The 27,639-nt window shown below is 34.0% G+C and overlaps 1 protein-coding gene across 30 annotated transcripts in view; it reads right to left on the bottom strand.

Moving 5' to 3' along the window:
- The window catches only part of BIRC6 (baculoviral IAP repeat containing 6), a 228,936-nt gene that overhangs the window by 43,776 nt on the left and 157,521 nt on the right, over positions 1-27,639 (bottom strand). For 26 of the 30 annotated variants that reach the window (XR_012003179.1, XM_072767366.1, XM_072767364.1 and 23 more), the window contains 2 exons: positions 27,131-27,295; positions 26,093-26,261 (listed from right to left, as the gene is read on the bottom strand). Coding sequence is in view for 28 of the 30 variants with exons in the window: in XM_072767366.1 (XP_072623467.1) it covers positions 26,093-26,261; positions 27,131-27,295 (334 nt within the window). In the remaining 2 variants the exon portion in view is untranslated. The remainder of the gene's footprint in view (positions 1-26,092; positions 26,262-27,130; positions 27,296-27,639) is intronic. The other 4 variants (XR_012003181.1, XM_072767358.1, XM_072767352.1 and 1 more) reach the window with 1 other exon arrangement.

The following is a 27,639-nucleotide window of genomic DNA, read 5'->3' on the forward strand; positions in this document are numbered from 1 at the left end:
TCTTTTGTTAGGTTTTGTGGGTTTTTTCCAACTTCCAACATGATTTTGTGAATTGTGTTAAGATAAAGAGCTAACAACATTTTTCCTTCCTTTTCTTTTTTTTTTTAAAGTAAGCTCTATGCCCAGTATGGGGTTTCTGGTAAGAAAAAGAAAAAGGTTTACTACATTACTTAAAAGGAGTTTTTGTAAACATCTCAGGTCTCAGGACCCTGAGATCAAGAGTCACATGTTCAATCAACTGAGGCAACCAGGTCCCCTTAACAATTTTTTTTCTAATACCAGATATTAAATAAAGTTATTCCATAAATATTCACTGAAAACATGCTGCTAGATAGGATGAGAATACAGCAGTGAAGAAAATAAACAAAATCCCTCTCCTAGTGTAGCTTACATTCTAAATAGAAAAGGACAAATGAGTAAAATTTTCTTCAGATGCTAATAGGTACTCTACTACACAAAAGATTGAAATGGGGAAGGAGAATTGAAGGAGGGACCAGTACTGGGATTAGAGTATGGAGGGATGAAGCATAGGAATCCTGAACTTTATGTGGCAACTAATTAAAACAGTAAAATTAGTTGTGATGGTCTGAAGACAAACAGGGAGGCTGTTTAGAATGATGGAAGTAGGTCCTCATTTTCACACCTTCCAACAGTGATGCAGAAGACAGGGGTAGAAAAGTATGACTGCTTGTTCTTGCCTTATTTGAAATTTTACCTTCTATCTTAATCATATATAAAATTTTCATACATACTTGGTTATATTTAAAGTCTCTTTTCCAACCCATGGCCCTAATATTACTACTTTCTATAATTTGATAGTATAACATAGTATACTCTACTTTTCAAGAAAATTCAGTTAAAACCCAAAGTTACTAATCAATAGGCATAAAACCTGACATTAATACTTGTGAGGATACAAGAAAGCCAGACTTATATAAACAGGTAGATATGCAACTTGGTAATCAATTTGGCATTCCTTTTTAAAAATTTTATTTATTTATTCATGAGAGACACAGAAAAAGAGGCAGAGGGAAAAATAGGCTACATGCAGGGAGCCCAATGTGGTACTTGATCCTGGGACAGCGGGATCATGCCCTGAGCCAAAGGCAGACCTCAACTGCTGAGCCACCCAGGCGTCTCAATTTGGCATTATTTAATGCTCATATTTTATGACTTAGCAATACCACTTGTTACTATTTACCTAAAAAACACAGGTAATCAATATAACACTGTTTTTAGGGGCACCTAGCTGATTCAGTCGAGAGAGCATGTAACTTTTAAAATTTTATTTATTTTTACAATTTTATTTATTTATTCATGAGAGACACAGAGAGGCAGAGACATAAGCAGAGCAAGAAGCAGGCCCCCTGTGGGGAGCCTAATGGAGGACTCAACCCAGGACCCCAGGATCAAGACCTGAGCTGAAGGAAGATGCTTAACCACCAAGCCATCCAGGTGCCCTGCAACTCTTTTTTTAAAAAAGATTTTTATTTTTGAGCATGTGACTCAATCTCAGGGTCATGAGTTCAAGCCCCATGGTGGACATGGAACCTACTTAAAAAAAAGATAAAAAAAAAAAATACATAATACTGATTTTAATAGTGAAAGTTGGAAGCATTCTAAGACCAATAAATTAAAGGGTTAAATACACAATAATATCCAAATGACTCTATCCTATGTAGTATTTATAAAGAATATGGCAGATCTCCTACACCAGTATTTGAGTGACATAAGTTGCAAAATATGTAAAGAAACTCAAATATACTCGTTATGGTTGGTGAACTATGTAGGAATTCCTATGTAGGAATACGCAGAGGAAAAGATGAATTTCTAAACATTAATGTTGCATACACGAGTAACATTTCACACTGATTACCCTGACAAATCATAAAAGATTCCTGATAAGGCTATCATCTACTTTTTTTTAATTTTTAATTTTTTTTTTTAAAGTAAGCTATATACCTAGTGTGGGGCTCAAACTCACAATTTCGAGATTGAGAGTCCCATATTCTACCAACTAAGCCAGCCAACTGCCCCAAGGCTGCAGTCTATTTGGACCATTTTTCTCCTTCTCGACTCCTTTACCAGGCATATCACTTAGGTATATTTATGTCTAATCCTTTTTCTAAACAACATTTTTTTTGCGTGTGTATAACTGTTTGGAGAAGGAATTATGGCTCCCATTGTGTGTATGAGAAACTAAGATTTAGTAAGTTGTATGGGCAGCTAAATAGAATATAGCAAGACCAACACTGACGGTGAGGTACATCTAACTCTAGAGCTTTTTCATTAAACCATGATGCCTCCTGTTCAATAGTAGTCACTGTTCACACACAGAGCTATTTAAATTTAATTCAAATGTTTTACATTACAGAATTAAAAATTCTGTTTCTTAATTGAACTAGCCACATTTTCAGTGACTAACAGTCACATGAGTCCATACTGGACAACACAGATACAAAATGTTTCCATCATAGAGAAAATTCTCTTGTATAACACCACCTCCAAAAACTAATAAATTCCTTATAGTCTGAAAAATATGTGGTATTTGTGAAGTATATGGGGTCTACCCAAAGAAACAGGTCTTTCTCTGGGAGTAGTAGATATCACATAGACTAAAAGGAACAATGACTTAGTAATTCAAAAATAACGGGCATATGGGCTCTGCTCTACCCAAAGAGATGGGTATATCTCTAGGAGTTGTAGGTACTGCACAGAGTAAAAGAATCTCTAGACTATATTCAAAAGAGTGTGAATATTTTGCTTCAGGTTTGTTTCAAAATCAGTGATATATACATGTACTGGATATACTTGTATAGTTAAGATATAGAATATTGAGAATAGGGATCCCTGGGTGGCGCAGCGGTTTGGCGCCTGCCTTTGGCCCAGGGCGCGATCCTGGAGACCCGGGATCGAATCCCACGTCGGGCTCCCGGTGCATGGAGCCTGCTTCTCCCTCTGCCTGTGTCTCTGCCTCTATCTCTCTGTGACTATCATAAATAAATAAAAATTAAAAAAAAAAAGAATATTGAGAATATTAATCATAAACTAGTAATGGTACTTTCATGTAGAGAGAAGGACTAGGGTTGAGGGGGTAACATTAGGGTGAAACCCAGAGGCGGAGGCTTAAGTGTCTGAGCCACCCAGGTGCCTCTGCTTTCCAATGTTATTAAGTAACGTATACTGGGTAGCCCGGGTGGCTCAGTGGTTTAGCGCCACCTTCAGCCCAGGGCCTGACCCAGGATTAAGTCCCACGTCGGGCTCCCTACATGGAGCGAGCTTGCTTCTCCCTCTGCCTGTGTCTTTGCCTCTCTCTCTCATTCTGTGTCTCTCATGAATAAATAAATAAAATCTTAAAAAAAAAGTAATGTATATTTAAAGACTTTCCTCAGAGTTCAGTGTTTTTCCTAACATTCTTTTGAATGTTTATGTTTATGTTCCATATTACATTAACTATTAACTCCAGATAATCCATCCTACACTGCTCTGCAACATCCTATTGTTGGAAAAATTAAACCTAATAAAACAAAGCATGGCTTTTTATAAGTAATAATATATAATCTCCAATTAGAGAAGTAGCAAACTAAATTATATGCTAAACCACATCATATTAAAGTGGCTCCAAACATTAAGTGATAGGAGTTTATCATATATATATATATATATATATATATATATATACACATATATATATACACACACACACACACACACACACACACACACAAAACCTTGTCTTAGAGGTTTAAAACAAGACCCTTTGCCAGGATAATCAATAGGATTAAAAATAAACACCAATTTTGTTCTTACAACAAAATAATTGATGCAACGTGTGTGTTTTTTTTTTTTAAGACTTTATTTATTTGACAGAGAAAGAATACAAGTAGAGGGAGTGGCAGAGAGAGAGGGAGAAGCAGTTTCCATTCCAAGGCCCTGGGATCATGACCTGAGCCAAGATGTTCAATCAACTGAGCCACCTAGGTTCCCTGAGGCAACACTGTTTTTATTAAAAGACAATAACCCTGTTGGATTAAACCTAAAATATTCTGATTATAAACTATTTGGTCCAAAGAATATGAAGAAGTAATTTGATAAAGGAAATTTTAAAGAAAATGAAAAAGCACATCTCCAAATGGCAAAACATTATTCTTACTCATCAGTTTCTAAGAATAAAGGTATAAACCACAGTACACTGATTACTAATCCCCAAAGGATAATAGGAATTATAAGCAATGTAGTCCTTTTCCTTTCTAAAATCGAAAGATGACTAAATAATACAGGAAATGATTCTGATTACATTATCAATAAATCACTAAAACCAGAAACTAACTCTGGTTAGTTTAGAGGTAATCTACCTCTAAAGGTGGCTTCATGTAAGATTTGTATAAATTTAGATATAAATTTAAATGACATGTGATCTTAATTAGGACTAATAATTAGTGGTATTTTTTTTTTAAGTTTTAGGTTTTTTTTTTTTTAATTTTTATTTATTTATGATAGGCACACAGTGAGAGAGAGAGAGAGAGAGAGAGAGAGGCAGAGACACAGGCAGAGGGAGAAGCAGGCTCCATGCACCGGGAGCCTGACGTGGGATTCGATCCCGGGTCTCCAGGATCACGCCCTGGGCCAAAGGCAGGCACCAAACCACTGCACCACCCAGGGATCCCAATTAGTGGTATTTAATTGGTATTGCTATAAAACTTTCAATAATGCCTTTTATATTACAGGTTACTAACACCAAGCACTAAATTTTTTTCATAAGTACCCAAAAAAGGACACAAAAGAATGAAATGTCTGGACTTCTAGTCTAATATTATTTTTCTGCTGCTTCTGCTTTACCAGAAAATAAATTTACACATTAAGGGCATATTCATGATGCTTTACAAAGAAAACTGGATACTTCTAAACAGAACACTACTGTCTCAAAGGTAAATAGTGATTATGATAACACTGGGAGCACACATGCCACACAAGAACTATTTAAGCACTTTATGTATATTAAATAACTCAATTCTCACAATTTCATGAGGTAAATATTATCCTCATTTTCCATATGAATAAAGTGAAGCACAGAAAGGATAAAAACTTTGCTCAAGGCTGCATAATCAGTGAAGTAGAGAGGACAGGATGCAAAAGCAGATGGTCCAGCTCTTTAGTCTACATCCTTAAGCACTAAAATATAATGCCACTCAAAGGTCACAATTTCAGAAAAAGCACTAACATGATTAACTACCACAGAGAGAAAAAGTATTTCATGCATGGTGAAAAAAATTAGTATAGCTGGAAATTCATCCTAACAGTTTCCTTAAAGCACACTAAAAAAAAAAAATGTTAGTTGCCTTTAAGCTTTAATATTAAATTTTTTTATCAATAGATTTTTATAGCATGGTCTCAAATTTAGCTTTCTACTGCATTCACATGATAAAATGAAAAACTTAGCTCTTTATTTTAATTCTCAGGAATCTTGAAAGTGTGTCAGGATTTTTCTCCTTTTTTTTGTTTAGATTTTATTTTTAAGTAATCCTCATATCCAATGTGGGTTTCAAATTCACAACCCTGCGATCAAGAGTCTCATGCTCCATCAACTGAGCCAGCCAGGGGCCCTGAGTGTCAGGATTTTCTGTCACTTTGTTACCAAAAAACTGTAAGTAGCCAAAAAAATCATGAAATAATTTTCAGATGAATTATTATTTTTATTTTTTAAATATTTTATTTATTCATGAGACATACAGGCAGAGACACAGGCAGAGGGAGAAGCAGACCCCCTGCAGAGGGCCTGAAGTGGGACTCAATCCCAGTACCCTGGTATCATGACCTGAGCAAAAGGTAGATGCTCAACCACTGAGCCACCCAGAGAGTCCCTATTTATAAGTCTTAAAATCAATTTATTGAGGCATAAGTTACAATCAATAAAATGAACTAATTTCCAATGTGCCTTTAATGACTTCTGACAATAAACACTCTGGTGTAATCACTGTCCAGATGAAGATACAGGATATTCTATCATCCCAAACACTTCTCCTTAGGCCTCTTTTCTCCTATGGCCAGCTTCAGATAACTCCTATGCTTCCATTGTAGAAAGCAGATAAACAGAAGAGAAAATCAACACCACCAAATTGGTTTTTTAAAAAAGAAATAGAAAATCTGAATAGCCCCTTACCAGTTAAAGAAACTGAATTAATTAGAACTCTTTTTATTAAAAAACTGCAGGTGGCTTTACAGGTAATTTTTATTGAACACTAAGAGAAAAATCATTTATTATTAATCTTGTTATATCCTTCAGAAAATAAAGGAAGTGGAAACAACTCATTTTTGAGGACAAAATTAACCTGATACCAAAATGACACAAAGACATCACAAGAAAAAAGAAACTATGAATCAATACCTCTCACAAACACGGGAAAAAAATACAATAAAACACAACTAAGTGGGATTTTTTCTAAGAATGCAAGGTTTACTTAAATGTGAAAAGTCAAGGTAATGTAACATATTAATGGACAAAAAAAGAAAAGCCATTATGAGCAGATTAGCCTAACAAAATTCAAAACTCATTTATGATAAAACTCTAGCCAAAACAGGAATAGAAGAAAACCACCCAACCTGATAAACAGGTTCTATAATATCCCTACTTCAGTCATCACATTTAATGGTGAAAGAATGAATACTTTTCTCCCAAAGTCACAACTCCAACAACATGTAGACTGTACAAGAAAAGAAAAAGGCATACAAATTGGAAAGGAATAAAAATGTCTTTAATGTACATGGCTTGATTACTTATACAGAAATCCTAAAGAATCTATAGGAACTAGTTCGTGAGTTTTACACGGTAGTGGGATATCAGGTAAATAAATAAAACTCAACTGTATTTTAATATACTAACAGGAAAATGAAAAATTTAAAAACTACCATTTACAATTGCATAAAAAATGGAAGTGGGATAAATTTAACATAAATTTAAGAGTACATAAACACTACTGAGAGGCATTAAAGGAAAGCTAAACAGAGATATACAATGTAAATAGATCAGAAGACTCCGTACTATCAGTTCTCTCCAAATTGTTGTAAAGACTAAATATAATTACAAACAAATTCCCAATTTGCCAAATGACTTTTGTTGGGGGTAGAAACTAACAAGATGGGCAGCCCCTGTGGTGCAGCGGTTTAGCGCCACCTGCAGCCTGGGGTGTGATACTGGAGACCTGGGATTGAGTCCCACGTCGGGCTTCCTGTATGGAGCCTGCTTCTCTCTCTGCCTGTGTCTCTGCCCTTCTCTCTCTGTCTCTATGAATAAATAAAATCTTAAAAAAAAAAAAAAAACTAACAAGATGACTTTAATATGCATATGGAAATTTAAATGCCCTGGATAATCAGAAACAATTATAACTGAATTTTTTTGCCATAGATTACAAATTTTATAATTAATGCATCTAAAAAGTAAGTAAACTCTTAGAGACAATTAATTAGCCCAATGCTCACCTTTTCAAACTGTTTGGCAGGACAAAGTAACAAAAAGAAACAAACAATACAATGATATTTTGACTAATGAATTCCCTAAAGGCAGAAAAATTCTCTGGTAAGAACAAACCAAAAATAGTTCATAAATCATACAAAGCCTGTTGGGCTTAAAAGCTAAGACTGGCAAAAACATTTCCACATAAAATTTCTATTCATTCCAGCCCATATAAAAGTTATAAGGGCTAAGCTAATAAACTCTGGTGTTCCAACATTAGTCTTTCTCTCTTCTCCATTGTGGTAGAAATAGCTAAGCTTTTTAAATTTCAAGTAGCTCCATACTTTTATCTTCTATAACAAATCTAGATGCCTGTTCATACTTCTAGCTATATACATACAATTATTAAAGGCTACTGATAGCCATTTCTGGAGGGTGGTAGATTAGGTAATCTATTTTTACTTTCTTCTTTGTGCTTTGAGGGATTGCTTAAGTTACTCACGGCATGGACAAAATGATGTCTTAGATTTGCTTTAAAACAATCTACTATGTTTATATATCTGTGTGTCTGTAAAGAATTGAGTGAGGATATAAATAAAAAAGCATGGCCAAGCTTTAACCTCAAATGAAGCTGGGTGATGGAGCTCATGGAGGTTCATTATGCTACAATCACTAGTTTTCCGTACTTTGAACTTTTCAATAATAAAAGATATTGTTAAATTGTCATAGTCATAAAGGGCAAAAAGTCTGAGAAATGTTCCAGATTAAAGGCAACGAAAGAGGTTACGTATGTAATATATGATCCTAGATTAAATGGTGGAAAAAAGCAATTTTTTTCTTTGCTATAGAGGACATGATTGGGACAATAGATGTGAAATACGAAAAATATTCGTGAATTAGAGGATTAGATGGTTGTATTAGATTATTAATTTTCTGTGCTGGGAAATTGGACATCCACATGCAGAAGAATGAAATTGGACCACTCTCTTTCACCATACACAAAGATAAACTCAAAATGGATGAGAGATCTAAATGTGAGACAAGAGTCCATCAAAATCATAGAAGAGAACACAGGCAACACCCTTTTTGAACTCGGCCACAGTAACTTCTTGCAAGATACATCCACAAAGGCAAAAGAAACAAAAGCAAAAATGAACTATTGGGACTTCATCAAGATAAGAAGCTTTTGCACAGCAAAGGATACAGTCAACAAAACTAAAAGACAACCTACAGAATGGGAGAAGATATTTGCAAATGACATATCAGATAAAGGGCCAGTTTCCAAGATCTATAAAGAACTTATTAAACTCAACACCAAAGAAACAAACAATCCAATCATGAAATGGGCAAAAGACATGAAGAGAAATCTCACAGAGGAAGACATGGACATGGCCAACATGCACATGAGAAAATGCTCTGCATCACTTGCCATCAGGGAAATACAAATCAAAACCACAATGAGATACCACCTCACACCAGTGAGAATGGGGAAAATTAACAAGGCAGGAAACAACAAATGTTGGAGAGGATGCAGAGAGAAGGGAACCCTCTTACACTGTTGGTGGGAATGTGAACTGGTGCAGCCACTCTGGAAAACTGTGTGGAGGTTCCTCAAAGAGTTAAAAATAGACCTGCCCTACGACCCAGCAATTGCACTGTTGGGGATTTACCCCAAAGATTCAGATGCAATGAAACGTCGGGACACCTGCACCCCGATGTTTCTATCAGCAATGGCCACAATAGCCAAACTGTGGAAGGAGCCTCGGTGTCCATCGAAAGATGAATGGATAAAGAAGATGTGGTTTATGTATACAATGGAATATTACTCAGCAATTAGAAACGACAAATACCCACCATTTGCTTCAACGTGGATGGAACTGGAGGGTATTATGCTGAGTGAAATAAGTCAATCGGAGAAGGACAAACAGTGTATGTTCTCATTCATTTGGGGAATATGAATAATAGTGAAAGGGAATATAAAGGAAGGGAAAAGAAATGTTGGGAAATATCAGGAAGGGAGACAGAACATAAAGACTCCTAACTCGGGGAAACGAACTAGGGGTGGTGGAAGGGGAGGAGGGCGGGTGTTGGAGGGGAATGGGTGACGGGCACTGAGGTGGACACTTGACGGGATGAGCACTGGGTGTTTTTCTGTATGTTGGTAAATTGAACACCAATAAAAATTAATTACAAAATAAAAAAGAAAAAAAAGAAAAAAGAAAAAAAATGAAAAAAAAAGATTATTAATTTTCTATATTCTGATTACTATAATGTGGTTATGTAGTAGACAGCCTTTGTCTTTTGGGAAATAAATCCTACAACACTTATGGGTAACAGAGCTATAAAGTTCCACAATTGGAAAATGTGTATATATGTATAAAATTTATGCGTGTTTGAAAAAAATTTAAAAAATTTATGCATGTTTGTATGCATGTATATATAGATAAAATGAAGGAAGGAAATCAGTATCAAGCTTTTATAAAGATGTAGGGGAAATGGCTACTCAATGTTACCGGCTAACATCTATAGAGTACAAGTTAAAATCTGGCAAAACAAAAAAATAAAAAGACACACACTTTTAATCACCAGTTCTAGTAATTCTAAAAATTAATTCTAACAATAAAATTATCAAGGTTACCAAAATTATAAAAGCAAAGGAATCAGTTTGTGCTTATCAGTATGGAGATGATATAATTACTAAATATCAATTGTGTGGTCAAAAAATGAAGATGTGCTCTATGATGTATTAGAACAAATTCCAAAGTATGTAATTTGAGGGTGGGGAGAAGCAGGAAATAGAAATGGGGTTGTATGCTATAGAGCCATTTTGGTAAAATATAATACAAAACAATAAAAAAGATAAGGATATGTATTCATATTTACTTGCTTTATACACACACAGGATCTCTATAAAAATATAAACAATTAGTAATAATGATTTTATCTAGGGAGCTCAACTGACTGGCTATGGGACAGAGGTAGGAAGACAACTATTTATTATGATATCATCTTAAAGCTTTTGAATTTTGAAACAAGAATACTTGGCTAAAGAGTAAGTATATAGTTTAATATTTAATAAAACTGACTTACAAGGAAAAAGCACATGATATTGTATATTTAGATAGGTGCTAAAATTACTTTCAAGAAATTAATGGATGTACAATACCCACTCTAAAGGTACAGAATATTTAATTAGTTTGAGAGCTTTAAAAATTTTACTTCGTTTATGGCACTTCAATTTTTCCGCCTAATTGGCATGATAGCATGAATTCAGCAGACCTAACCCGCTCTGCAGTAAAACTGATAAAAATTCTTTAAAAAAAAAAAAAAAAAACAACCCATCACTCAGGGTCTCTGGAAATGGCCCTAAGAGCATACAAAAAACTGAGAAAAAATTTATTCAAGAAACTCTACTAAGACAAAGAAAGAAAGAGTCTGTAGTAATTGAACCAAAATCCTGCTCCTTTCCTCTTTTCAGATCAGCAATAAAGAAAATCCACTCCAGACTGGTAGAATCAGGGTTCCATCTCCCCCTAGTTGGAAATAGAAGATTGTCTTCCCAAGAAGTGGGAGATATCAGCTTTTGTCATCCTACCATTGGTTACTTGCTGTGGCTAGGTTCTAGGTAGGTATTGTTAAGAGTTAGATGCTTCCTTCTGTCCTGGTCCCACCCGGGACAGAGGACTCAAATAAATAATTCTGCGAAGGTATATAAATGGCCAATGAACACTTGAGAAGATGCTCAAGATCACTAGTCTTCAGAGAAATGCAAATCAGAACCACAATGAGATACCTACCACTGCACACTAAGATGGCTGTAATTAAGCTCAGGTAATAACTTACTAACATGTAAACGTGCACCTCCACTCCTAGGTACATACCCAAAGGAATTGAAAGGAAGAACAGAAAGAGATATTTGTATGCCTATTATTGTAATGTATAAGCATTACTCACAAAAGGTGTAAAGAACCCAAATGTCTGTCAACTGATGAATGGATTAGCCAAATGTGGTAGATATCCAGCCATGATGGAATATCATTGTTATAAATAGAAATCAAGTACTGATAAGAACATCAATGAACTTTGAAAACATTACAATAAGCATAAGGAGCCAGTTAAAAAATCTTTTGATCCCATTTATATCAAATGTTCACAATGATCAATTCTATATATAGAAAGAAAGTTAATGGTTGCTTAGGGCTAAGGGGTGGTGAGAGGACACCAGGATGACAGCTAAAGAGTATAGGATTTGTTTTAGAAATAATAATGAATGAATGAATCAATGAATGAATGAATGAGATAAAAATATTCTACATGACTGTGGCAATAGCTGTGCCTATCCATGAATATGCCTCAAATCATCAAATGGACACTGTAAGTGGGTGAATTGTATAGTAACTTATCTTTCAACAAAACTGTCATGAAAACCTTTATCTTTTTAGTTAGTACTTATTCACATATGATTATTTTCTTCAACTGCTTTATATTATTACTTTGCACATGAGAAAAAGAAAACAATAAATTTTATAAACATTTTCCCTAATGTGTTAATTTTCAAACACATGAAAACATAGACATAAATACAACTTATACAGCCTCTTTCAACGTGGGATCAGCAAAAGAATGAAGCTTCAGAAAAGTCTTCCTTCTTCCATTAAAATTCTGAATAGCTTCCATTTCTACATTTAAATATTTGAAACATTAGAATTTATAATGATATAAATGTAGCCAGTTATCCAAAAATTTCCATTTGTACCATTTTATAAACTCATTTAATAAAGTACTGCACTTTTTATTCTTCCCAACCTGCTTCTACTTAAAATACAAAAGAGAAACAGAACAGAGCACAAATCATCCCAATAAAAACTCCAGTAAGTTATTTTGTGGATATTGGAGGATTCTAAAACCTATACAGAAAGGCAAGACACTCAGAATAGCCAAGACAATATTTAAAAAGAAGTCAAAGAACCGCTACAACCAGACTCTAAGACTTACTATAAAGTTATAATAATCAAGATACTGTAGTATTGGCAAAAGAAGAGACAAATAGATCAATGGGACAAAAATTCTACCAAAAATCTGTGCATGAAGGTTTATAGTATTCATAACTGCCAAAGCCCAGAAACAATCAAGATGCCCTCCAAAGGTGAACATATAAGTAAACTGCTGAATATCCAAGCTATCAAGCCACCAAATGACATGGAAGAGCCTCAAATACATGCTGCTTAGTGAAAAAATGACAGTGAAAGAAGCCAGTGTGAAAGGTCATATACTGCCTGATTCCAACTATGTGACATTCTGGAAAAGGAAAAACTGGAGCTGTTAAAAGGTAAGTCGTTAGTAGAGGTTTCAGGGGAGGCGAGGGAGGCTGGGATGAATGGGGAGAGAACAGGGAGTGTCTTAGGACAGGGACTCTATTTTGTATGACACTATAATGGTGGAATGCATGACACTATGCATTTGTCAAAACCCACAGAACTGCACAAAACACAGTGAACCTATTATGAACTACTGCCTTATTTAAAAATGATGTACCACTATTACTTCATCCATTGTAACATGTACCACACTAATGCAAGATACAAGTAACGGGGTATTAGGAGGAGAAGAGAGAGGGAGTAGATGGGAACTCTGTAAACCTACAACTGCTTTTAAAAGAAAAGTAAGGTATATTAAATTAAAAAGTAAATACATAAAATTATAGTATTTTAGAGAAAATTATACAAGAATATTACTAATTCAAGACACAATGATTTTCAAAAAGTAGTTAAATGGTTGCAAGTTATCAAGAATAGCAGGGAAAACCACAAAATGAGAAGCTACCTGTCCACTTTACGGATAATGCTGAGGACAGCCTGGATTGCTAAAACTCATGTAAGAGGAGTCAGGGAAAAAGACAGGAAAAATTTACTAGTACTGTATGATTGATAATTGAAATTTCTTTTGGATCTAAAAATAAATGGGCATAGAGAAAATAAAATACCTCTTTTAAGTAAATGAAACTGGGTATTTACTCCTATTCAAATGGCATTTATTTCATTTAATTAAGTTAGTAGTAGTAGGAAGGGCCAACTGGGAATCTTAAATTATGAAAATAAAGTATCTTCTCCTCATATAAGGAATGGAAGCAAAAGCTGAGGAGACAGGAAAATAAGCAATGGACAATGAGACTGAGGAGAGTCCAAACAGTGTGAGACATAAAACCTTTGGGTCTGGGCAGCCCGGGTGGCTCAGCAGTTTAGCGTCCCCTTTAGCCCAGGGCTTGATCCTGGAGACCCGTGAACAAGTCCCACAGAGGGCTCCCTGTGTGGAGCCTGCTTCTCCCTCTCCCTGTGTCTCTACCTCTCTTTCTCTGTGTCTCTCATGAATAAACAAATAAAATCTTAAAACAAACAAACAAACAAAAAAACCTTTTGGTCTGATTTATAAAGAACTTTAAATAAATCTCATTGCTGCATCCTTTCTTATGCATTTTGCACTTAAAATGTCAAGGTTTTGTATGTTTGCATTTTTCCTGGCAACAATTAGTTACATAAACAAGTGTGCTCATCTTAATGTCGAAATCTAAGAGCCATTAACACATCTGGCAATCTATACTTATGTCTGGAACGTGGAACACATCCGGCAAACTATACTTATGTCTGGAATGTGGAACATGGTTATTAATATCTAATTTTGCATTATTTGTGTTTTTTAAAAAAATATTTCCAAATATAACCAGAGAGGAGAATTTGGAAAACTAAGGAAAAGCTAAATTATGTTCTCTTTTTCAGATATGCACTTTTAAACTAACATGGATGGGTGGTCAGTGAACAAAAGGAGTCCATAAATAAACTCTTAATGAAAACCTGCCTGTTAAAACACAGAACAGAGCAATGTTTCAATCTTGAATTCTTTAATCCTATTTTTCCCCTGAAGAGTTGCATCAGAAAACCCTTAGTTGTCTTGATACTTTGATCCTTTTTATGCACGTGCTTCACTGTTATGATTAAATGTGACCAGCTGATAGAGAAAGAGGAAGAGGACAACACTTCTGCAACACCATGTCTGTAAGGGTGGCTTATTGCTCCTTTATTCAGAAGTAACAAGTGTGTGTTCAGTGACTGCTTACTACATGCAAGCAAAGTCACTATCTTCCTGATGCTCAGATATTTCCTGGTTGCTGAATTATGCAATGCCTGAAATAGACCTTAGAATTTTCAACAACTAAGGATACCGGTGTGTGATATCACTATAATTAGTCCAGTAAGAGAAATTTTCTAATTTAAAAGTAGTAATGAGGGGAGCCTGCCTGGGTGGCTCAGTGGTTGACCATCTGCCTTCGGCTCAGGTCATGTTCCTAGGTTCCAGGGCCCCCAAAGGGACCCTGGTTCTTCCTCTGCCTCTCTCAATCTGTGTGTCTCTCATGAATAAATAAATAACATCTTAAAAATTAAATTAAAAAATAAAAGTAGTAACTAGTACTAGAGTAAAATTCTCATTTTCTATACTTGAAGCTATATATACATATATATATATATATATTTAAAGGTTTTATTTATTTATTCATGAGAGACATATAGAGGCAGAGACATAGAAGGAGAAGCAGGCTCCTCACAGGGAGCCCAATGAGGGACTCGATCCCTGGACCCGGGGGTCACACCCTGAGCTGAAGGCAGATGCTCAACCACTGAGCCACCCAGGTGTCCCTGAAACTATATTTTAACAGAGAAAAAGACATTCAAATGACTCAAAAGAAACAGAAAAGTTTTAAGATTCATCAGACAAAAAATTCCTAAGAAATAACCATAAATGTTAACATTTTTCCGTGTGTGTGAAGCTTGTATACGTTCAGCATGTATAAAAGCTAAAATAATTCTAAGAAAAAAATGAAACACATTTACCATTTGCTTATTCCTGGCAGAAGCTATCAATTTATACAGAATAGTTACAGTGAAATTTACTATGGATTCCTAATGGAGAAGACTCCTCCCTCTGGATGACTTGAAAACATTTGCCATCTTCAGTATGAAGCCTATTCAAATTTTATTCACTTCTTTTTCTCTGAATACAAATAGAAGCTCTCCACAATAAGATCCATTCATCACTACCATGAACTAAAGCAGGATATCTGATAACACTTTATTCCTGATGCAATGAAGAGTAAGGAAAACATCGATTTTATTTGAAAACACTGACATTTAGTAATTTCATTAAAATGTGATTATATGTGCATACCAGACAAAATGACAGTAATTCACATTAAATATGTCAGTTTACATATACATAAAAAACTCAAAAATAAATTTATAGCTACTAAATACAGGATAATATATAAATGGTAGAATCTGATATTTGCCTTTTCATTACATTTTCTATTCTGTTGAACTGTTAAAATGGTAATAGATTTGAAGTTCTACTAAAATAACTCATCTATCATTTTGCATCATGTCAACAGACTAAAATAGAAATGCATACTGAAAAATTATCCAAGGAAAATATGGTAAATTTATTTACTATTTTTCTACATGTTGAAAGATATCTTTCCTAGAGATCTGTTTCATGGTTTTCTTTTTTTCTAGACCAAGAGATGTTCAGGGAAAATGGGTATTTCTGTCATTACAGTAACAAAAGACGTTTAAAAAAAAAGAAAAGGAGAAAAAGAAGGGTCTATTTTGGCCATATTAGGCATTACTGGGACAGCACTTCATCTCTTGTTAATTGTTTTTGTGTATGTCTATGTAACACTCTGGTGGTTTTTTTCATGGGGCTGCATTCAGGAAAATATTCAGCTCTCACAAGAATGATTTCTAAGCAGATCCCTTAAAAGTACATTTCCTGAAGATTATGACACACATTCTAGGGTAAGTGCCTTGCTCTAAGCGCAGCAATAAATATAAACAACAAAGATTAGTGCCAGAAATCATACAAGATTTGGTAATATAAACAAGACACCAAGGGACACCTGGCTGGCTTGGCTTAGTAGGTGGAGCATGCAACTCTTGATCTCAGGGTTAGGAGTTCGAGCCCCACATCGGGTGTAAAGATTACTTGAAAATCAAATCTTAAAAACAAACAAGACACAAAAGCAAAAATGCCACACACGTTATTCTAAATATACATATTGAATACATTTTATTTACAACCAGTTGCATTTAAATGTATGTTTTCTTTAAGCCAACTAACAATCTACCTAATATAGGATAGGAAAATTTAGTCAGAACGGGAAAGAAGACTAACAAAATATACAGAAAATATTTAGTCAGCATTAATAAACACTGAATATTTTCAAAATGACATCTTCTTTTGGATTTATATATATCCCAAAAGAAATGCATGCTTTATAATGATTTTTTTGGTATGCAACTGTAAGATTACATTAACGCTACATGGAAAAAGCATCCAGTTTTTTCCTGATCAATCTTCAGCATGTGTTGGCTTTCTCTACTGAATTTCAGTAATAAAAAACAAAAACAAAATAGAAGTTCACCCAAAGTGTAAAAACCTCAACTCAATCTAGTAAAATATTTGTTTATAGAATGTTGATTTAAGTGAACTTAAAACTAATGTGAAAACTAAACAAATTCATTATTCAAATATTTAATTTTCAATTAAGGAATTTATCTCATTTTGCCTAACTTGAAACATAAAATCATTCTCTATGACACATATACAAAAACAAAGCAATCAGAGATCCTTAAATTATTTCTCTGTGAATTATATATCCTTTCAAGTATTTGAATACTAAAATTTAATCCCTACTTATTTGCAATTAACAAACCCACAAAGTAAGGTGATAAATGTGCCTATCCTGAAAGATAATCACATAACAAATTTAATATAATTGGTAAACAAATTTATTTAAAAGACAGTTCTTCAACAAAAATAAATAAATAGTCGATTTTTTTGTACTGATCTGATAAATTTGATTTTTACAAAATCCTTCCTAACTAAACTGTATTCCCTCCTCTAGAAGATGAAGCTGTAGAAATTATACTTGAGTAAAATACAGTTAAAGAAAAAAGGCTAAAATTAACATTAGGTACAGAAAAGACAAAGAATTTTTTTTTTTTAACCAGAATATCCTTAGATTCTAATTACAACGTAACTACATAAACAAACTTTTCAAAAACTATTCTTTGGTATTACATATTAAAAACAAAACATGGCTCTGCATTTAAGATTCTTGCAAATGAAATTACTGAAAGGACATCTTAAGTAAGCATCATGATATTTATCCATTAGAAACAATTAGAAGGTGTTTTACAGCAGAGCTATGAATTTCATACATAGTTAGCACTAACTCTATCATATATAAGTGCTATAATGGAAATATCAATGAGTTCCATACAAATATATTGATAAAAATAACTTCTGCACCTAATAATTCATATACAATATTTAATCTTCCTTGCAATTTTCCAATTATTTAATTTATTGAGTTTAAACTCCTCAACCAAACCTTAGCCAACAAATTGTTTTGGGGATTCATGTGTTGACTTTCTCTACTAATATACCTAGATATTGTGAACTCTGACACAAGTTGGCAGTTCAGTCAGCAACTAGACAAGAAAAATAAATACAGAGAAACACACATCAAAGTATCAAAGACTGCCAGCAGAAGATCAAGTTACGTATGTTTTTTACACAAGTCGGGGCCAACTTGTTCTATCCAGCGAGAAGGGCATTCCACCAGGGATCTCGTTTTTTCCTCTCTCTCTTTCTCTCTGAAATATTTTATAGTTTCTCAATGTAAACCTAATTAACTTTTTTAGCCAATTCCTTTATTATGCTTTTTATTATTTATTTTTTATTATTTATATTTATATTTTTATTTTATTTATATTTATTTATATTTTATTTTTATATTTATTTATTTTATTATATATTTTTTATTATTTATTATTATTTTTATTTATTATTATGTTTATGTTTTTAGCCAATTCCTTTATTATGTTTTCCTCTATTTATCATATAAACATCTAGTTCGTGTAATATTTAATCATATAATAGCAATACAAGCAGGATACATTTGAAAGCAAACACAACTTTTAATAGATTTACAATTTAATTATTGAGAGGAGAAATATACATATACAAGTCTAGTTGTTTATATAAGAATTGGAGAGTTATATTTCATTTGGAAAGTTGGTTAGGTAGAATTACATTAAGCAAATTTATACTATAATGGGACTACAATGGAAGAAGTAAAAATACAAGCATTAGGTACACTGGCAACTAATAGGAAGGGAAAGATCACTTTACTTTGGTTAATCAAAGAAGGGATCTCTGACATTGCAGATATTTTATCCGTACAAAATTGTACAAATCATATCAAATGGAAGCCCATTTAAATTTTAATTAAAGCAACCAAGTCCCCCTCCTTTAAAATTTACAATTATTTAACAGAGTGATGTATTCTATACCAAAGAAATATATTCCCATATATGCCTTGATAAATGTAAGAATTCCAGATAAAAGAAACATTTGTTGATGAAGGCCTATGGGCAAGACACCCCAAGTGGATACTAACATGATCAAAATATGGCACCCTGTACTCTTTTACCAAGAATGAAATGGTAGATAGGTCCTGGCAGTATCCTGTTTTTGAATCTTCTGTAGAAATAAATACACTAAATGCAGGCAAGCAGACCAAATATTTTTGTACTCCTCATTTAATTCTTTTTTTTCTTTTTAAATATTTTATTTATTCATAAGAGATAGAAACAGAGATAGAGATAGAGATAGACATAGAGATAGAGAAGGGGGGGCGGGGGCAGAGACACAGGCAGAGGGAGAAGCAGGCTCCATGCAGGGAGCCCAACGTGAGACTCAATCCCAGGTCTCCAGGATCACACCCTGGGCTGAAGGCAGTGCTAAACCACTGAGCCACCCGGGCTGCCCTCCTCATCTAATTTTCAAGAAAACTGGGGCCATATTATAACACAATTTGGGATTAAAAACCAAATGACAAAAAAAAACAAACAAAAAACCAAAAAAACCAAAAACAAAAAACAAAAACAAAAAACCAAATGACATGCAACTCTACTTAGCAGAAGAATCTTTTAAAATTTTAACCCTTTACTGATAGACTGTTTATTAAAATAGTGCAAAGAAACATACATAATACAACTCAAAAATTTCAAAAAACTATTACCAAGAAAACTGTTAAGATATAAAGTTAAGTACTATGTCATAATGGCTCAATAATTTCTATTTATTTGTTCCCAGGCAATGTATATCAACAAAATAACTTTTCAAAAATGATGATTTACATATTTTCTATTGATAAACCACAATAGCTTTTCTTCTTTTTTAAAGATTTACTTATTCATGAGACAGAGAGAGAGGGAGAGAGAGAGAGAGGGAGAAGCAGAGACATAGGCAGAGTGAGAAGCAGGCTCCTTGCAGGGAGCTCGATGTGGGATTCGATCCCAGATCCTGGGATCACATCCTGAGCCAAAGGCAGACACTCAACCACTGAGCCACCCAGGCATCCCAAACTAATAGCTTTTCATGGTACAACCCTAATTTAATCTCCAAGCTCCCAAAGAACAATAGGCCCTCCTGAATTTGCTGCCTTTAAGACCAAAAAGATGGGTACAGGGTTGGGGGTAGGAAGAGAAGATTGTACATTTACTTTACTTGTACAATTGTATATTAAATTAACTTTTTAGTAATAACTTCAGGTTTTAAAGAATGTGGTCATATTTAAATTAAGACATTTGCCATAACAAAATTAACTTTATTTTCAAATAGGATAACTCATGAAATTAAACTTGAGTTGACTTTTTGAGAAATATAACCAAAGATAATATACAATAAGAATTCTACACATGTAAAATCCATTGTGAGGGAAATCAGATGGTGTAATACAGCTTGCAATAATGGGTTTTGTCCCACTTTAGCTAGCTATGGAACTACCAAACCAATACTGTGAAGATGAAAAAATTTTAATACAAATATATATCATTTAGCTAAGATAACTAGACAAGTTGGTAGGTACTCTATAATGTACCCAACAAAAAAGTCCTGTGCTTGTCTTCTCATTTCTACCTCTTTCTAACACAGCATGTTTATTTACTTCTCTTTTCCATACTGAAAAAACCATTTATATCTTGCTTCAAAATTTGAAAATTTGTGGGGCACCTGGGTCATACAGTCAGTTAAGGGTCTAACTTGGTTTAGGCTCAAGTCATGATCTTGGGGTCTTGATATGGAGATGTCAGCTGCAATGCTTAAGATTCTCTGCCTCTGTCCCTCCCCTTGGGCCCTGCTCTTTTTCTTTCTCAAATAAACAAAATCCTTAAAAAAATTTTTTTTTTAATTTATGAGTTTAATAACGGCCAAATTACTGCTAAACAGTTAAGCCTGGATAAATGAATAAATTTCTTTGGATTTTATTTTTGTCATTTGTCCCTTCCTTATCTGTAAATTGGCAGGGACTGAACAGGAAAATTCAAATTTTCCTTTCTGAAACTATATTTACCTCCATGCTATGAAACCAGCACTAAAATGGTAGAGATTTTATAACACTTTGATAATGAATGGCAAGTAATTTAATGTGCTTAATGATGCTGCTTTCTGAAAATAGGAGCATGTCATTTTCCAAAATGGCACCAAGACAACGTAAAGGTGAGGAACCCTAAAAGTAACATTCTACATTCATTAATGTTTTTTTTTAAACCAAATATTGCTAGCAATGAAATAGGATCCCCATCTAGTGGCCAGCAGGGTAAACTGCATGCTTAAAGAGCATAACTAACATAAATGTTAATTAACCATGGCTTGAGAAAAAATGATTCTTGTTTATAAGGGTCATACAGCTTTCAAAATAACATGGCAATTTGAAAAAGAAGTTAAAATGAACATATTCTTTATACAAAGATTTTCCTACCTACCTAACTACTTTTTTAAAGAGTTTTTAGGATTTCTTTAAAAATTGATACTGGAAATAAAACATTTAATTCAGTTTTTCAATTACCCACCTTGAAGCTCTGGCTTCAGATTTACTGTTTTATAATTTTTATAACAACTCTCTTATAAATTTAGCTCACTGAATTAAGTTATTTCAAGAAAAATTTAAAAATACATACACAACACTGCTTGGTACATAGAATTGACCAACAGAGTAATGTCACTGATTTCATGTTAATCTAATATACAAAACCATATAAGAACACTAACAGGCATCTTTATTTTACTTAGCATAAAAAGAACTTTTTAAGCTTCAAACATATTCAACTGTTTTAAGTAACTGGAACCATGCTATAACATTTGACAAATCTGATTAATTTAGATAAATATGAAGACTTATACTGCCCCTATGATGCTGCCCAACCAAACACTCCAAAAATTTCTCCATTCTTTCACTTATAACAAGCTTCTACATCTTCGTCTCCATGCATTTTCAGTCTAAGAGAGAGGCCAATATATGAAAAGGTTATAGTAGGAAAACTGCTATTAGGTTATTAAAAATTCCTCCTGAAATAGTTAATTCACACAGAAAAAGAAATATTAGCATTTTCTCCTAACAATGATAAGTCTGTATGAAGCTCCAGATACATACACATTCATAAGAGAGCATCCAGTAATTTTTAAATTTTACAAATTAATCTAAAAATAACATACTGGGTAAATAATGCAAACCCATTACTATGCTATAAGTAAAAATGTTGAGAATTACTTATTAACCATATGTAACAGGTATCATGACTAAATACAACCAGTACCTCTCTTTGGAGAACATGATCAGTGTCTCAGTTATAGAACTGTTACAAACTCAATAATGGAACACAGGTTGTCCTTTCCCCTAAGTAGTCAGTATGCACTCTTCATGCTGGTGATAATTTTGCAACTGCGAGTACTCTCTTTTTACCTCTGATGCAAAGATGTTCACAGTTAAAAGTGCAGATCAATCACTGTGTGCAATTACTGTTTATCAGTATGGCCAGCATATTGTTAATTGCTTAAAATTTCTGGCCAATTCTTAAACTTCCACCAAAATAAAACAGATTTATAGCTAACCTGCTACAAAGCTAGCCTTCTAAGAACTTGAAGTCTTCATTAAAAGAAACAAGGAGGGACGCCTGAGTGGCTCAGTGGTTCAGTGTCTGCCTTTGGCTCAGGTCGTGATCTCGGGGTCCTAGGATCAAGTCCTGCATTGGGCTCCCTGCATGGAGCCTGCTTCTCCCTCTGCCTGTGTCTCTGCCTCTCTCTCTCTCTCTCTCTCTCTCTCTCTGCGTCTCTCATAAATAAGTAAATACAATCTGAAAAGAAAAGAAAAGAAAAGAAAAGAAAAGAAAAGAAAAGAAAAGAAAGAAAAGAAAAAAGAAGCAAATTCTGGTATTCATGTCAATCTTTAATAGTAATTAAGAAGAAAAGTTATAGGATTTCAAAGTACCTAACTAGTACATTAGGAACTGCAAAAGTACAAAAAGGAGGTGGGAAGGTAGTTAAGAAACCACATTCAACAGTCAATGGCAGGCCAATGAAAAAAGTAGGGCATACACTACTGTATGTTTCTATATTTTGTTTTGTTTGCCTATTGTTTAAAAACACAGAAACAAAATGTGCACTACTTGACTACTGCTCTTAAAAGAGCCTATTGTGGGATCCCTGGGTGGTGCAGCGGTTTGGCGCCTGCCTTTGGCCCAGGGCGCAATCCTGGAGACTCGGGATCGAATCCCACGTCAGGCTCCCGGTGCATGGAGCCTGCTTCTCCCTCTGCCTGTGTCTCTGCCTCTCTCTCTCACTGTGTGCCTATCATAAATAAATAAAATAAAATTTAAAAAAAAAAAAAGATTAAAAAAAAAAAAGAGCCTATTGTGTCATACCTGTGTTTTTGTATATTACCTGCTGGTGATGTCAACAAACCATCTCTTGAATATAATGTCTCAAGTGAAATTATTAGCACTGTTCTCACACTTAAATACCAACTTGCCAGACAGTCTATGAAATAAATGGTGTACCCTGTAAAAATGTCAGTATTATGAAGACAAAGAAAAGCTGGGAACTGTTTCAGATTAAGAGAAGAAATATGACAAATAATGTAGAAGATTCTAGACTAGATAGTTTACCCTATCCCACCACCCAAAACTGCCAAAATAACAGTCTATCAGCAAATGATAAAACTGGAAAATGGACTACAGATTAATTTTCTAAAATTGGAATTTTACCAACTTCCAGGAAAAATGACTACTTTGTTTAGATTTTAAAATGCTCTCTAGAAAACATTTTAACCAAAAGAGATTATAAGTAACATATTTACCAATACAACATTAAACTATATTTTCCTAAAAAACAATTCATATTTAGAATATTCTACGTAAGCATACTTTTCTCACAAACTAAAGACCAGAATATATCACAAACTCAAGAATAATTTTCTCTGATCATCGAAAACATCATTTAAGAGGCGTGCTGCGAAATGACCTGACCTATTCATCTCAATTAAGTCACTTTTAATTAATTTATCTTACAGTATTATTTCAAAATAATTTGTTACCACACTCAAATATGAATATATCAATTCCAATTATACCACAGAAGAAGGTACTAGATTCAAGCACATAAAGCTAAACCCTGGGCTAAAACACACACACACACACACACACACACACACACACACACACACAGACAGACACCTTTTAACTGGTAAATAGTCACAAAGATCAAACTGATTTGTCATATTAAATTTCTAAAATAGTTCCAAGATACAGTATCAAAGTCTCTGTAATTCCACATGGTTACTAAAACCAAAGTTAATAAATCACAGTTTACTTATTAATATACACTTACCAGAAAATGTACCTTACATGAATGAATACATTATTTTAAACAGTAAAAGTAGGTAATACTGGATTTCCTTGACCCTGAACCATAATAAACATAAAAGCTCAGTGTAATACAAAGACTGAATTACAGAACAAGACAAATTTTAAAAATTTTGAGGATATACGTTTTCAAAGTGAAATGATTTTTTTTTTTCAGGTTCATCTCTGTTTATTGTTTTCAAAACAAAACTAAAAATCACCACTCAAAATGTTTGAGAAGAGTGCTCAGCTCCATCACAGTTAAAAGCTTTATGTAATTTGCAGCCAGAGCATCGAGGACTGGTGGTCACCAATGGGAGCTTCCGGCGTGGCCCGGACAGGGCCTGGGGCCTGGGATGGCTGCTCCCGCCCCGGGAGCCCCAGCTCAGTCCTCTGCACGCGCCATCCAGGGGCACCCACAGAGGACAAGGACAGCTCAGCCCCCACCGGGCTTGCCAGTTGCCCATCCGGCACCTCCCTCCCCCTCCAGAGGTCCCAAAACGTCCACAAACAAAGGCGTCAGGCAGGTGGAAGCCCAGGTGCTAGTGCTGTCAGCCTGAAGGCCAAACCGCAGCTGGGCCGCCTGCATGTTCTAGAAGGGGGAGCTCCCGGCTCCGGGCTCAGATTAATAAAATAAATTTAATAATGTGGAAGAAGATAAAAATCTTATCTCACTCTACTATTCAATTTCTCTATATAGTCCAATATTAAATTTTAGCATCAACATCTACAACAGTTTAAGTACTTATAGCTCTCTAAATATTTTACTTAATCAAAATATACTGTGTATTTCACACCTACTTTTAAAAAAAGATGAATGTGACGTATGAAACAGGTCAGTGTAAAGAAAAAAAATCAACCTAAATAATATATCACTTCAACATTTTTATGAAGAAATTTCAGGTAACTAGAAAATTATATGCTTTTAAAGCCTAATCATCTCCATGATAGTAGAAGATAAGGGGCAGCTACCACTTTTGAAATAGAAATACCTTTTCCATTCATCCAACGGTGCATTAAACTGCTCCAAGCACCAAACAGACTTCAAGACTTATTCCCATTACTTTTCTTACTTAGTCTTCCTTAATAGTCTATTTAAATGTGTAAATGTCTATTTTCATAAGAATATGAATAAAGACAGAAAAAGCAGAGCAGATTGTTGAAAATAAAAATAAAAAACTAAAAGTTCCTGGCTAAAAGGAGATGTTAACTGTTTGTTTTCGTTGGTAATATGTGTAAACAAAATACAACTTTCAATTATTATTTAGGAAAAGAATACTAATTCTTGGGACTAATTTCACAACTAAGGTAAAAATAAACTAGTTTCAATTATCAGTTGCATACTGGCAAAGTACTTACAGTACTTTTATTATTGAATTTGTAAAAGCTAGTACTCTTATTAAGTATCTATGGATTAGAATAATTTATTTATCTGCCTTTCTTCAAATTACCATCATCTGAAATTGTATAGTGTTTGAGATAAACAAACATTAAAATGCAAAGAAGTTCAATCAACCATATTTAGCTCAGAATATGGTCATGAAGCTGCCAGCCTTTGCCCCATTATTTCTAGTAATACGTTATTTTTTTTTTTAAAAGTACATTCAGAGGTTAAAACAAAGGGATAATGAAAAATTTGATTTTGTGTTCCAGGACAGGTCACAACACAGTTATCCATTTAGGAGTCCTTAAAAACAACTAAGTATCTCCAGAATAATTAAGAAATAAATCCATTAATCTCATATCTACATATACTGGGGAAGACTAATACCAAATACTTCAATTGTATCTTATTATTTTAATAGATTATAAAATAAGTTAACAAAGGACTAAGGAGAATGTCATTTACCTGAATCATTTCGAAGATAAGAGGACATAGCTGGGATGAGGCAAGACTGGCTGAGCAGCTCTAGAAGTACAGAAGGAAGGGCATTACTGTTCTGAACTCGACTCTCATGAGATGACTGGGCCTCTCCATTTATTGCACCACTCACAGGATTTATATAACTTGCAAGAACCTAAAAATAAAAATTGTTGGCTTTAAGTTGGATTTTAGCTTCACACACTTTAAAAGTCCACATTTTGTTATTCAGAGTACCAAAAGTTTATATTTTCAAGTCAGTCAGTGTCTATCTTTTAAAAACAAGGTATTTTTTTCTTCAGATTTTTAAAAGAGAAGGGTGTGCTTTTAATATGATGGTACACTACAGCTAGACATATAGAAAATAATCCAGCTAAGAACACATACTTAAAAACTTAGCAGCAATTCTGATATTATTTTATTGACTAGATCCACTTTACAGTTTGAGAGTGATCTTAAGAATTTTATACTAGAATGTGCCTATCACTATAGAATTGCAGAAAATAAGGCTCAAAGATTTGACCTATTTTAGTCAATTAGTTGATGCAGGGACTAAAGCTGCAGGGACTTTAAACACCTCCTCTTCTCATATTGGTGCTGTGGGACTTTCCATACTTGTTCACTTGCCCGATTCTAGAAAAGTCATAAAACAATATGAAAAACGAAGCTATAAATCAATAATTTTTTTAAGAGTCCAGATACAGCACTTTAGATGAAAAGATGACTAGAAGAAGTTAAAATGGTATACATTTTCCAGTTATTGGAGAATTTCACCCTTGTCACTTTCCTCTCCATGAAGAAGCTGAGAGGGAGAAATTTATAGTCACAAGTAGAGAAGAACAATCTTTGTACAGTGGTATCTTAAATGTACTGAGAGCGAGGAACATCATGTTTTACAGAAGTAGCTGAGCATGAGTTGGATAGTCAATACTTAAAACTCAATACAAAAATTTAAAAATTAACTATTTTATACAAATGCAAAAAATTTAACTGTTATCACTGAAAATATCAACTTTGTAAACATACCTGCAGAAGACAGGTAACATGTTCTTCTTCCAGCCTCTGTTTGGTTAAGGCTTGTTCCACATCCCATCCAGAAGCTGTAGAGCCTGTTCCAAAGCCAGTTCCTTTGGCCCAATACAGCTGCTGTTCTTCTGTTGATGTAGGGTTATGAGTGCTTGATACCTGTGGCTTATAAGAAAAAAAAAAAATGAAGTATTTTATATGAAATATATGAAAATTTATGAAAATTTCTATTTGGTTTTATTTACCCTCAAAAACATTTATCAGTACAAATGAAAATAGTTTAGCTGCTAAACAAAATAGTCTGAAGACGCCTCAAAAAATTTAATAAAAGATTACTATATGACCCAGCAAATCCATTCCTAGATATATAGCCAAAGAAACAAAAACTGATAAACAAATAGGTCCATGTCTTTTCACAGTGAGATTTTCTTAATAGCCAAAAGGTCAAAACAACCCAAATACTCATCAAAGGATAAATGTATAAACTAATTGTGATACACACACATACA

This window comes from Vulpes vulpes, chromosome 8 (genome assembly GCF_048418805.1).
Source record: "Vulpes vulpes isolate BD-2025 chromosome 8, VulVul3, whole genome shotgun sequence".
NCBI classification, from domain to species: Eukaryota; Metazoa; Chordata; class Mammalia; order Carnivora; family Canidae; genus Vulpes; species Vulpes vulpes.